At 56.6% G+C, this 13,401-nt stretch overlaps 2 protein-coding genes across 2 annotated transcripts in view; both read right to left on the minus strand.

Annotated features, from left to right (window-relative positions):
• Positions 1–5,130: 5,130 nt before the first annotated feature.
• Positions 5,131–7,118, minus strand: INSM1 (INSM transcriptional repressor 1; the record flags this gene model as incomplete). The annotated part of the gene is given in 2 exon segments (XM_081997075.1): positions 5,131–7,076; positions 7,079–7,118. Coding segments are annotated over 2 exon segments (1,389 nt in total). The 3' UTR covers positions 5,131–5,727.
• Positions 7,119–8,367: 1,249 nt separating this feature from the next.
• The window catches only part of CFAP61 (cilia and flagella associated protein 61), a gene marked incomplete at its 5' end in the record, with an annotated part of 105,162 nt that continues 100,128 nt past the window's right edge, over positions 8,368–13,401 (minus strand). The window contains 2 exons of the mRNA XM_081998644.1: positions 8,368–8,787; positions 11,345–11,435. Of these exons, the coding sequence (XP_081854770.1) occupies positions 8,467–8,787; positions 11,345–11,435 (412 nt within the window). The 3' untranslated portion in view covers positions 8,368–8,466. The remainder of the gene's footprint in view (positions 8,788–11,344; positions 11,436–13,401) is intronic.

The following is a 13,401-nucleotide window of genomic DNA, read 5'->3' on the forward strand; positions in this document are numbered from 1 at the left end:
TTGTGTGTGTGTGTACACAATTAAAATTTTCAAGGTCAAAATCTAAGTCACTATCCCATGCAGACGTTTGGCTTTTCCTCAGTTGTGGTGGTTTTTTTTTCCTTTGAACCGTTATTGCAATACATTTAATTTACATATGAAAAACGGTAAAATTAGCAAATGAAATGATGACTTGGTTCGTTATCCTGCCGAATAAAAAACCCCATTCTGCACTGAAGCTGAACCGTGCCATTTATCCCCTCCGGCTGCTACCGCGGCCAGGGCAGCGGCCTGGCCACCCGAAGCCCGCCGGCAGGTCGGGCGTTACCCTCCCTCCCGGGGGCCTGGCGCAGCGCAGGCAGAGTCTCTGCTCTGCTTTCAATGACTTTCTGTAAATCGGCTTCCCCGCCACATGAGAAAAGGTTTAAAAAATCACGTTTGCCTAAAACTCCCGTGGTCGTCAGGCTGTGGGTAAGGCATGTGGCGCGCAGGAGACGAGGTGGGAAACCTGTCAGGCTTTATGCTCCCTCGGCTTCAAAGCTGCCAGGAGGGTTTATTATTACTTAAGAACAGTGATTCTTTTCCAAAAGGAACAGGTGATTTAACTGGAGCTGGCTCTTAAAAATAGTGCCCAAGTTACTGTAAGGGGAGGATGTATTCCAATAAGTGTCCCCATGCTGGCTCCCCTCCGCCGATGCAAGGCCACCTCTCCCCACGCTGGCGCCGGCCACGCAGCCGTGCCACTGCCCTGCCGCAGCCGCAGCATGCGTCTCTGCCCGGTTTCAGCCTTTCCCTGGCTGTACTGATGGCAACGGCAAAATCAGAAGCTGGGGCCCGGGATATTACCGGGATGTTTGTGCCTTTGCTAGACGCTACATATCTTTTCAGCCGTGCACTTAGATTAAATAAGATTTTTTAAAAAACAAGCCTGCCGGTGTCCTGCCCTAGAGCCTTTATCTGTAGGACAGCCCTGGGAAATGAAAGGCCATGCCTGGCATATCCATCTTTCTGATTAAGATATCAAATGTTTCCACGAGGCAGACCTTTGTTAGGCAGATTGTAAACTAAATTTAATTAAAACCATTTAAAGCTGTAATGAGGCTTTTTATCTGCACGGAAGGATCTGAGATGTTTGAATGCAATGTGCACAACGCAGGCAGCCCCGGCACCCTGTCCTTCGCCAGGGGAGGTGCCCGGGTGCCCCTGGTAACTCCCTGTACCACGCAGCTGCAGTAGCCACGCTGGCCCAGAGCACCCGCCAGGACCCCAGCACCCTCGCAGACAGGCGGCGAGACAAGAGGTGTGTCGGTACTGCTGCCCTGTGGCACTCTCTGGCACCCCACAGCACCCTGCATCACCCTACACCCCGCTGGGGACAGACGGGCAGAAACACCTGTGGCTCTGTGAGCCGTTCTCCCTTCTGCCAGCTCACTAAAAAGCGACGCGTGTTTTAACCAGGTTTGCGTGGGGAAGAGGTCTGAAATCCAAAGCAAAAGCCCTGTCCCGGGCCCATTTCTGGGCTCACCCTGGCCCCTGGGACATCTCCCCCAACCCGCCCGCCCAAACCAGGGGATGCTCGGCAAGGCCAGGCAGCCTCCTGCCACCCAGGCAGCCTCCTGCCACGCAGCCAGCCCCCAAAGCCCTTGGCTGTGCCCAGCTGTGTTTCCCAGCCAGTCCTCCAAGCCAGGCAGCCGAGGGATGCACCTATGGTATCGAGGGCTGCGAGTCACCATGTTGTCGATACCAAAATCACTAAAAAATTACACTTGAGAAGTGGCATCCCAGAGACTACTCCTCTGCTAGCGGTGGCGCTGGCGCCAACACCGCCGACAGGAAAAGCTCTTCCCAGCTTCTCACTAGCTCCGTGCCCACAGTTCAGCAACGGTGTTTGAGCTGCGTTTTTCAGGACCCTGAAGGTTCCTGTAATTAATCTCCCTGGTTCCTTTCAGTTTGCAAACAATCCGTTTCAGACCCTGTGTTCAGGTCTTTGTGTGCTCAGAGAGGAAGGAGGCTCCAGCGGTTTGCAAAGCGGGCAAACCTCCCTGCCCATGTGCACAGAGAGCGAGCAACCCCTGTACCTGCGTACCAACTGCCTCCAAGAATTGGAAATCGTGTCACATTTGGGGTAGGATCAGCATTTTCTGTGGTGCCCAAACCTGTTCCTGCTGGATGCATTGAGAGTCATCAGCAAATTGATTTGTTAGCCGACAGCAGGAGGCTTTGTTTGCACAGCACTGGCCGGCCTGTGCTGCCGGATGGTGAGACCATGGCACCGAAAAGGCAACACCTGCATTCCCAGAAGCTGCTGCGTGTGGTGCTGCTCGAGCTCTGGTTTCAGCTGCAACGCTCAGCTCTTGATGTATCCACCAAGCTAAAAGCACACTTGAGGGTCCCAGGGACACGGAGGCGAGCCAGGCTGAGGTCCCGCACGGTAGGACAGCGCAAGGGAGGGGCCGCTCTGTGCTAGTGCAAGTTGGTGAGGGGTGGGTCCCTCCTCAAAATATTGCCCAAAGGAGGCTTGCTGTGAGCGGGTGGCTTTGTAACCTGGGTGGTGGGCAAACCCGTCACTGCCAGGGTCTCAAGAGACGTGAAAAGTTGCTGCCAATTGCTCCCCACAAAATCCCTCAGGCAGTTGGTGCCTCACACTTGCAGTGACCTTCTCCCAAAGCTCTGCAGCGGTGCAGCCGGCGAAAGGCGGGCTGCAGTCCGCACGGCCCAGCAGCTTGCTCTGCCAGGCTGCCCACCAGCGCCAGAAGCCCCCTGTTTTACAGGGTGTTTGTGAACGGAGCTCAGTGTATGAAGTACTCCGGTTTCACCTCCTCTTACTCCTGCCCAAAATGCGAGCCTCCACTAACCACACTTCCCACTGCAACGTATGTTCCCAGCAGCAGCAGATGTAAAAGCGTGGGTGCTGATGGCTGTCCTGACGGTTCCCTGCAAACCTGGGAAATTCTTCCGACCCCAACAGATTTTACCCGACTCCTACCACAACAGGCATGAATTCACTTGACTGTTGGGAAATCAATACCAATATGAAGCAGCTGTTTTGTGGCCTGTCAATGCCACAGGCTTAGAGCAAAGATTTCATCGGGGGCACGGCTGTGAAGATGTGGATGGAGCCTTTGGGCCTCTCTGAAGGATGCACTGGGCATCGGTCTGGAAATGCTGTCTGACAGCCCAAGGGGACTGCCACACGGCATGGCAAACTCCCCTTGGGGAGCTCCCGCTTTGCGTGAGCGGAGAGACCGGCCTGCCCAGCACACAGACAGCTGGGACACACCGGGTGGCGACAGCCCAGTATATCTGGGGCTTTCCAAAGGCAGGGAAGCTGGGAAAAGCAAGACCACACTTCTTGCCAAGCACGTTTTGCTGCCCATATCTCCGAGGCTGTTGAGGCCACGTTCTCTTTTTCAGTATATCAATTTACAGCTAAAACCACAGCTTCGCCTAGACCTGAAGTCAGTCCCTGTAAAAGAAAGTTGGTTTCCTAGGAGTCAAGACAGCAGGAGTATACTAGCTTCGGTGCTTTTTAGTCCGATGGAACAACAACAAAAAAATTTCTCTAGAAAGATTTTCTTTCTCTAGAAGCTTTGCTACATCAAAAAATATTCACAGGTATCCTAGGAAGCTTCCCTGCAAGAAGCTCCAGGTCACCTGCCTTTCCCACGGCGAAGCAGCCGCATCTCAGACAAGAGCCTCTCGGTGAGTGAACGTGGCAGGAACAGGTTGGAAACCTCTTCCAGCAAGCAAAAGCCTCAAAGGCATTCTCATCCCCAAGACAGAGTGTGCCAAAACCCCCAAGCCGAGACCTCCACCAGGCCGTTAACACGCCAGTAGGTGACAAGGAATTTGCATTCGGGGCTGCCAAGCAGATCTGCATGCCATGAGGTTGGCTCCGCGGCTTCTCCTGCTGGCAAAGGGAGAGATCGTACGTTTGGGCTGCGACACCTGCAAGAGGGTTTGCACCAGCCCAGCACACATTTTCCACACTGACACTGACGTTATAATAATTATTGCTAGAAAACTTAAGAAACTACTTTTTGACCAAACCCGTGCGATTCCCACGCGCAGACACAAGCCCCGTAGCACCCGCACACATCAGGGCTGATGACCCCAAACCGCTGCTGCTGAAAGGACTAGGCAGGCCCTAGGCAGGGCCCCACGGGCTATGGGACACAGCCGCCGCTCCCCTCGCAGGGTGAACTGGGCACTTTGCACCTCGTTTCTCCCTGTCCCAGTCACTGCCACCTCAGTTTTTTCATGCACTGGTGTCTCCCCCTGTTCCAGAGGGGAGTTCTAGCATGGCTGGTTCACCAAAAACCTGTTATTATTGAAAGATGCTGCAGAAATCCCACCACAGGGCAGAGCAGGACCAGGCAGGATCAGGCTCCAGCCTTGAAACCAGGCATGTAAAAGCTCAGCCTTCCTTGCCCCAGCCTCCGCAGTTCACAGCGAACGCAGGATGCAGCTTTTCTACAGAGACCCTTAACCCCACATCCGAGTGCCGAGCACAAGGGAAAGCCACTCGAGCAAACAGCACGTCCTCTCACAGACAAGGATTTCTCAGTTTTCCATTTCTCCTTCAAAAGTGCTCCCTCCCCTGCAATGCTTCCAGGGGAAGGTCCCTGGAAGTGCTTCCATGGCTCTTCCCGACAGCCAGAATCAGAGCTCAAGGGCCAGGGCCCAGGCTCCAGCCTGCAGCCAGTGCTCACAGCGTGGGGCAGCGGCCCCTGTGCACCCCCTCGCACGGCGGAGCAACATTCCCCCGGGGGCAGGCACACCTCACCTACTCTTCTCCCACTTTAATACCTTTTTAATTAATCTCATCAGAAGGTGCAGAGCAGGCTGGTGCCTACCAGGGCGCCCTGCCAGCCCAAGTCCAGCGCCTGGCCCCAGCCCCTAGGTCCCCCCCCAGAGCCCCCCAGGGCCAGCCTGGCAGGGAGAAGCAGGAGGCAGTGGGGGCACGCTTGAATTTGAAAATATTTTATTTGAATAGTAAATAATTATACAGTTGAAACAGTTCTATCGAAGCACTCTATAAATAGCTAACAGTTAAGAAAATAATGTGTGTAGAAAAAGAGATTGCATCTAAAAGTAAGAGCTGTCAGTTGCACGGGATAAAATGGTTAAGATCATGTGTTTTTCTAGGTATAAAAGTTAAAACCTTTTTAGCAGATCCCTTTGGAAAAAAAAGATCTTCTAAAATGCACAGTGAAATGGCAGGCAGGGGAGACAAAAAAGCACGTTAGAATATCTGCGATCAAATAATATCAATTTTCATAATTAATATAAATAAATAACAAATAAATAACATAATTACTCAAACCAACATATACAGATAGTCAACTCATGAGCTACCTTATAGCAAGGGCAAAACGAACAGAAACAGAAAAGTTGGCATGTCACAGTTAAGGCAGTTTCTACAGCATTTTCTGGAGACCATCAACAGCAGAGTCAAGGCATTTGTGGCTACACTAAAGGAAATTCTCATTTCTCCTCAAGCGGTTTGATCTGTTCGCATTTATAAAAACCGAAACGAACAACAGAAAAAAAAATTGAAAGAAAAAAAAAAAGAAAGAAAGAAAGAAAGAAAGAAAGAAAGAAAGAGGCCCCGGGAAGGTGAACGTAAAGCCAGACTCCAGCAGTTCGCAAGCCGTATTAAAGCTAGTGGTGTGGCGAGCGCGAAGCGCAGCCCGCGGGGCGCGCTCGGCCGCGGCGGGGCCGGGCCCCGGGAAGGCACGGGCGGCTCTAGCAGGCGGGGCGCAGCGGCACCTGCAGCAGGATGACCTGCCTGTTCTCCGAGGGGTGGCACTTGTTGATGTGCCGGGTGAGGCCGGGCGAGCTGTAGAAAGTGGCCGGGCAGTACTTGCAGGGGAAGACCTGGGCCGCGTGCAGGAGGCGGAGGTGCCGCTCCTGGCTGCTCTTGCTGGGGAAGGTCTCCCCGCAGACGGGGCAGAGACGGCACTCGGCGGGCGGCGGCGCGGGCGGCTCCTCGGCAGCGGGCTCCGCGGCTGGGGCCGCGGCGGGCCCTGGGGCCGGGGCCGGGTGGCCCAGCAGGTGCTTGCGCAGGTAGGCCTGGCGGCGGAACCGCTTGGCGCAGCGGGGACACTCGAAGAGCCCCTCCTCGGAGCCCGCCTCCGAGACGCCGCCGGGGCTCGGCGTGTCCCGCTCGCTGCCGCTGCCCACCTCCTTCGGCGGCTCCTCCGCCGGCGCCCTGCCCGCCTCGGGGCCGCCCTTGGCGGCGGGCGGGCGCGGCTTGTGCCAACGGCGGTGGGAGGCCAGGTTAGCGGGGCAGGAGAAGACCTTGTCGCACTCGGGGCAGCGGTACTCCACCCGGACGATGCGGGAGCAGCGGTGCTGCGCCAGCGCGAAGGGGTCCCCGTACTCCTCCTTGCAGAGCTGGCAGATGAACTCGCCCAGCGGCCGGGCGCAGCCGCCCCGCGCCTTGGCCGGCGCCTCCACCGGGCCCTCCTTGATGCGCAGCCCCAGCACGGGCGACGTGGTCACCTCGTCCTCGAAGGTCAGCTTGCGGATCGCCTTCGCCTTCTTGCCCGACGGACCCTTCTGCCGGCCGGGCTCCGCCGCGCCCGGCGGGCGCTTGGCGGGCGGCTGGCGGCTCGCGGCGGTCGGCGCAGCCGGGGCGGCCGGCGCGGGGGCTCCGCCGGGGCCGGCGTGGCCGGCGGGCGGCTCGGCGTGGCCGGCGGCGGCCCAGAGCTTGAGCTCGGCTGGGGCGAAGAGAAGCGGGTCCGTGGCGCCAGGCACGGCCGGGGCAGGGAAGGACTCGGCCGAGACGGGCGAGCCCAGGCTGAAGCCGCGCTCCAGGTATTTGTCCCTGCTGACGGGCCGCGTGGGGCTGTACAGCGCCTGCACGGCGGCATCGGGAGTCCCGAACGGCACCGGCGGCGAGTCCCGCGGCGGGGGCGGCGGCGGCAGCGGCGGAGCGGCGGGGAGCGGCGGGCCGGCGGCGGCCTCGCGGCAGCAGCGCGCCCGGTAGGAGACGGGCGTGGGCCGCCGGCTGCGCTTCACCAGGAAGCCCCGCGGCATCTTCGCGCCGCCTCCGCGCCGGCAGCGGCCGCGGCGCGCGCTGCTCGCTTTGCCCGCGGCGCGGCCGCCGCCGCCTTTAAGCGGGCCGGGGCCATTGTTCGGGCCGGCGGCGGCGGGACGGGCCAATCAGCGGCGCCGCGGCGGGCGGCGGCGGCGGGCGGAGCGGGTGCACCTGAGCCCCCGCCCGCGCGGCCCCCGGCAGCGGCACACGCCCGGCCCCGCCTCCCGCACGCTCCGCGCCCCGCGCCGCCGCCCGGCCCGGCACGCGCGGGCCTTTGTGTGCCGCCCCGGGGCGGGCGCTGCCTCCCCTGCCCGCGCCGCGACCGGGGGCAGCTCCGCGCCGCGCTTTGGAGTCGGGACGGGCCCGGCCCCGGGGTCCCCGGCCCGGGACTAGTGTAGCACGGCACCGTTGGCCGCTCGGCGCGGGCAGGCCGGCGCTGGGGGTGCGAGCGGAGGGAAACTCGGCGCAAAAGTCGCTTTTGCGGCGGCCGCCAGCGAAGAGGGTGCCCCACCGTCAGGAGGCTGCCGGCGTCAAGGGTCTGACCGAGCCGGGCCGCCCGACCGGCACCCGCGCCCTGCCCCGCCGCCTTGGCGAAGGAAGCGAACCCCGCGCTGCCGAGGGGCGCTGCCGGGCCGGGCTGCGGCAGCGCGGCGGAGGACCCCGCCAGCGGCCCGGCCGTGACCTGTTACGCGATGCGCCCGTGCCGTGCGGCCGCTTCCCTCAGTGCTGGCCCGGCGGCAGCACCGAGGCCGGCACAGCTCCCCGGCACAGCCGCAGGGACGGGGACGGCGGTCGCGAAGCGGAGGGACGCCCCTTCCCCGCGTGCCACAATAGGGTGTGGAAACCAACACGCGCCCCGGGCAGCGTTTACGGGTACCGGGGGGGGGGGGGCTGTCAGTGCCCGCTGCGGGGCGAACACCGGGCCGCGGCCCCACTCCCCTTTAACTCTTTGTCCGCGGCACGGCGCGGCACGGCGCGGCACGGCGGCCCACGCGGGAATTCGCGCGAGGGGCTCCGCGCTGCGGCACGCGGGGGGGGGGGCGCCGCGCTGCCCCGCGCGTCGCAGGTGGTGGCACGGCGGGGGGGGGGAACGGGGCCGTCCCCCGCTGCGCACAGCCGGCCGGCCCCAGGGGTGCGTAAGCGCAACGCCGCCCCCCCTCTCCCCCCCACGTCTTTGTGGGGGGCGGCGGGGCACGCGGGCGGCACGCGAGCGAGCGGCCGCCCCCCCGCGCGGCCCCGCTCGCCGCCTTTGTGCGCCGCATTAGCATAAAGCTGCGCGACCCTCCCGGCGGCGGCACAAAGGGCGCGGGGCGGGGGGAGCGCCCGGCACCGGGGGCCGCTGCTCTCCCGGGCAGCCCTCGGCGGGCCGGGCAGGCCGCGGGGGGTGCAGGGCCCCCCGCCCGCGGGACAGGCGCGCAGCGGGGCGGGGCGGCCACTGCGCATTAGCATACAGCTGCGGGCCCGCCAGGCACGCGCCGCCGCCGCCCCCCCCTCCCCGGCCCGAGCTGCACACCGACACCCCCCCCTTCCCCCCGGCGCGGCCTCACAAATGCGTGGAGGGGGCCGCTGCCGGGCGGCACCGGCGCTGCCGACTCACCTGCAGTTGGCGGGGCTTTGGCGGTCCTGGCCGGGGCGTACATGGGCAGGTGGGCGCGGTGGCGGCGCAGGTAGCGGAGGACAGGCTCTCGCAGCGGCGGTGGACAGGGCCTCTGCTCCTCGGCGTCCTGCGGGGGCGGCTCGGCGGCGGGAGGCAGCCCGGGCACCTGCAAGGCAAAGCCGTCGGACGGCCGTCCCGGCAGCGCGCCGGGCTGGCGCGGGGACGCGCAACCTGAGGCGCTGAGCGCAGCGGCCTGAGCACCTGTCCGGCGGGCGCGCGCGGAGCGAAGCTGGCCCCGGCGGCACCGCTGCAGCCTCCCCCCGCCCCGAGCCTGCCGGGCACGGGCACGGCCGCCGGCTCCGCCGGCACTTCCCGCGGCTGTTCGCCCCTTTTGCAAAGACGCCCCGCGCCTGCCTGGGTGAACGGCCGCGGACGCAACGTCTGCGTGGAACCGAACCAGCGTCCTCGCCTGCGCGACCCGTGGAGCTGCCCACCGCCCCGGGCACGGCCTCGTCCCGTGCTAGCACACAGTCTGGCGCGCAGTCCCCCCGCGCCTCATTTACTGCTGCTGTTAAGGGGCTCCTCAGGGGGACCCCAGCTGCGTTTGAAAAGCGGACCGTTGCTTCCTATGGCGGACAAGCGCCTTTTCTAGAAACCCTCGCGCTGCCCACGTGCGCCCTCGGCGTGCTGCAATACTCCAACAGCTGATGTAGGTGCAGAAACCCAGCCCCGCCATCTGCATGTTTGCATAGCTGGAGCTCCGCAGGCGGGAATAAACACATGTTTGCGATCCCGCGGAAGGGTAAACATTCCCCGGCTCCTGGCGGCGGGCGGGCGCACGCCAGTGCCGCGCCGGGGCGACAACCCCAACGCACAGGCTAACAACGTAGTCCCTGGCCCAGCTCTAGCTGCCTCTTCGGTCCATACATCACTTCCTACTCGCGAACATTATCCCTAAACGCTCGAGACTGAGTGCCAGCTTCTGAGGCAACTGTAACCAGAAATGCCCGACTTGCGTGTATTTTCACTTGCGGTTCTTAAACATCCCTTTCGGAGGTGTACCTCCTCCTCATTTCCACATTGCATTACTAGTTTATCTGCATGCCCAAGTGAGCTGCAATATAAGCAACGGGAAGCAAAGACAGTAGGTCTCTTGCTCCATATAGAAATACAGCCAAGCCCGAGGCATTTAGGATATATTCCTTAGGCACGTGGTAACTACTACGTATTTGGCAAAGTGCCTAGAAGGAGCACCCGAGGAAAACATACAAATGTGACATTCAGCAAATATAGTTAAAATCGCAGTGCTGAAAATCCACATAAAAATACAAAAAGTAAGGACAAATTTACGTTCAGGTGCAGATACCGTCATCTATGCTCATGTAAGCAGTTCTGCCTCATAGAGGTGCTTTCAGTCTGTTCAGTGGGACTATTTTTGTGTGTCAGGACTACTGCAATAAGGAAGGGGTGAGGCAAGCAGGTCTTTAATTTGTAGGACACCGATTCCCTTCTCTAAACTTGTTCACGCTTACAGCATGCAAAATGTGGTCGAACGATGGCAAGAAAAACACTTCTCCTCAGGCCTCCTATTCTGCACAGAATTTCATTTTGTATTCTTTTATAGATGTCTTCCAAGAGAATCTAAAATAAAACTGTGCTGAGGCACTTTCTGTGTCATGACAATAGGAGGAAAATTGCACCCAGCCCTTCTGGGAGGAGGCAGGGGTCGAGCGTTTGTGTAGCTACAGCTGCGACAGCACGCCACTTTGGGCCATGGAAATGGGTGGGCTACAGTCTACGCCCCGTCCCTTCCTTTTGTCACCCTGCCTCCGTTTACAGCTGATTCCGTTTGTTTTCTGCACAGTCCAAAAACTCAGTGAGCGAATACTTGAAAAAAATACTGCCATCGCACAGAACGCCGCTGCATTAAACAAAAGCAAAAGCAAGGAGAGGAGAGAGGGGGTGAACTGCTCCCAAGTAGCGGGGCTGGAAGCATCCAGATCCAGACTGCACATCAGGTTTGAGATCAGCCAGAAATTCATCGGGGGGCGAGGGGGCAGTTCTTGGGCGCCTGGAAATCTGCAGTTAGCAGCTCTTTCCATGGAGTGCAGTGGGTTTTGGATTTTGAGCAGGCAAAGTTACAGGCTGCCGAGACTTTATGCCTCTGTCTACAGTACTAAGGACAAAGCTGTAAATGGCATTAGCAAACATTTTTATTTCATCCCTATTCAGGAAATCCACTTATCACTGAAAAAGCCAGTTGCTTTCACTCTTTCAGCTACAAAAGCCATTCCCTGTGGGTAGATGTTGAAAAATCTACTTCTCATGGGCTCAGCTGAGACAGTGTTAGGATGGCCTGTAGCGTATTTCTATTAGGAAGCATTAATAAAAAAAAGGGGGAAGATAACTGAGCGAATAAGCCTCCAGATGCTGCTGGGTAGCGGTGCTAGACTGCACATATAATGCAAAAACACCGTGAAGGAAAACAAAGCAACTTAAAGTTCTACTGGCAAATTTGGAAATATGCCCAAATAACAAAACTCAACACTATGCTGTACTTGGTGAACCTCCCTTGTGAGGTACAGGATCTGCTCAGGCTTCCCAGAGGAAATAGCTAAACAGAAACATAAAGCTTTGGGAGAAAGGTGGGAGAAGAAACCAAAGTGAACAACACTAACAAATTACCTAAATAATAAAATGCACTCGCCAGTCATTTTTCTTACCTGTTCCGACATCAGGATTTGGCGCAGTTCCTTCTTGAGATCAATAAACCGATCGTGATAGATGGCCATGGACCAAGGTTCCCTGAAGTAGCTGGTTAAAAAAGAAGAAATTTAGTTATCCTGTGAACCTCTCATTAACCACTAATAAAGTATTTACCTGCTTTTTTGCCTTTATAAATTACAGTTCTGGACCCATCATGATCGTTTGTTCATAAAATGCCTCCCGTAACAGCATGGTCAATCAATTCTTTTAATGGATGTTCCTGATGTACAGCCAGCTTCAGTAATTACATTTAAAGTGGCTTAATTCAGAGCTGTGGCAAGACCCAGTGAAGAATCCTGATTTTATCACAATTTAAAAGCCTGAAGACCTGTAAAGAACGGTGTCTCCATTATCTGTCCTCATTTGAGAAAAGCAGATTGCAGGATTAACTGAACTGCTGCATAAACAAATTAAATTTGTGTAGACAATGACACAAATGTTGTTCATCATTAAGGTTTCTGGATTAATAAAGGCCAGAAAAACAGGCCACCACAGTGTTGCAATATGTTCTTTGCACTAGTACGCTGAAGCTAAATTGAACCTATTCTAGGAGGAAGCTCTTGTAACTTTTCCTTTCAGTGACAGCATTCATGACAGCATTCTTCAGTGAAAAAGGAGTAAAAGGATGGAGAGGACATGGCTCGATGTAGAACCTCAAGGCTGTAAATATAACTGGAGGCAGCTAGATTACAAAGTTGTGATTTATTTCTCTTTCCTCTATAACGAAGAGTAATTTTTAAAGCTTCAGTGAGATGCTCTGTGTGTAATTCTTGCTAATGCTAACTGGAGTCAGGGGGTGCTCCGCATTCATCCCAGTAATGACCAAACAGATGTCAGCAGCATCACCCAGAAAGTTTTAAGATGGGTGCATTAGCGTGGCTGCGACCAACATTCTCCTCTGGAACGGCAGCAGCATGCTTGGTGCTGCTGTCAGGAGCAGGCATACACTGTCGCTTGACTCAGTTCTGTGGTCTTTAAATGAACATCTGGGTAAAGCAACTTCAAAGCGCTACACAAGTTCAATAATTCTCACATATCTGTCTACAGAAAACTAACGTGCACTTTACTTTTTGCAAAGACTTTTTTTTTTTCATTAATGCCAAATGGCAGGATTTCCCCTCCTCCCACTCTTTAAATGAAACTTCATCTCTCATTAATGCCATGCACAATAAATAACACTGTGCACCTGGCAGAACTGTGCTGGGGCTTGTTTGTTTTTTTGGTTTTTTTGGTTTTTTTTTTTTTTTACATACTCATCCCATCATAAGCTCTCTTCCCCCTTCCCACTGTGCCCCTTCTTCTGCACATCTCTGTAGCGCAGACTGGCTGTGGCTGCCTCTCCTAGACTTGCACAGTGTCCAGCACAGCGGGGCTCTGTCCAATAGATGTTTTCACAGCATAAATAATAAATATTTATATTAAAATTAAGTTTTACAAATACTGTGTTCTTGCTGTGGTAAGTGCTGCCCAGCCTAACAGTCTCTGGTAGCACGTTACCGTGACTGAAACTACCTCTTCATTCGGATATGAAATGTTAGAAAAGATCAGCTCAGCTCTAAGTATCTTTATTTAAGTAATTATATACCTATAACATGTGCAGAGAGCTAGAGAAGAACAGATTATTCCCCAAATATTTAAAAAAACCTTCAATTTCAAAAGAAAAACCCCACCCAACACTTTAACTCAGTGTTGTATTAGCAGAGCAGGGAAAAGGGAAGTGTTATTCAAGAATACATTAAGATAATTAAAGACTCTGTTTTTACTGATATGACCTGCTAAAAGCCATGTTCCGCTGGCCAAACATTTTGTTTTCAAGCTGGCAGCTTAATTTTAATGCTAACCCTGATAAGATGATTTCACCTCTTGATTGAGGCACATCTTCCAACTGCCTTACCTTGGTTAAGTTGTTCACCCACCTCACTGAGATGTTGCATTAAATGATGCTTACAAAATGTTTCAGGGATGTTAGACTTTTTTGCTACTGTTACCAGCACTACCCATAACTGCATTTTTA

This window comes from Phaethon aethereus (assembly GCF_964289735.1).
Source record: "Phaethon aethereus genome assembly, chromosome: 3".
Lineage (NCBI taxonomy): Eukaryota > Metazoa > Chordata > Aves > Phaethontiformes > Phaethontidae > Phaethon > Phaethon aethereus.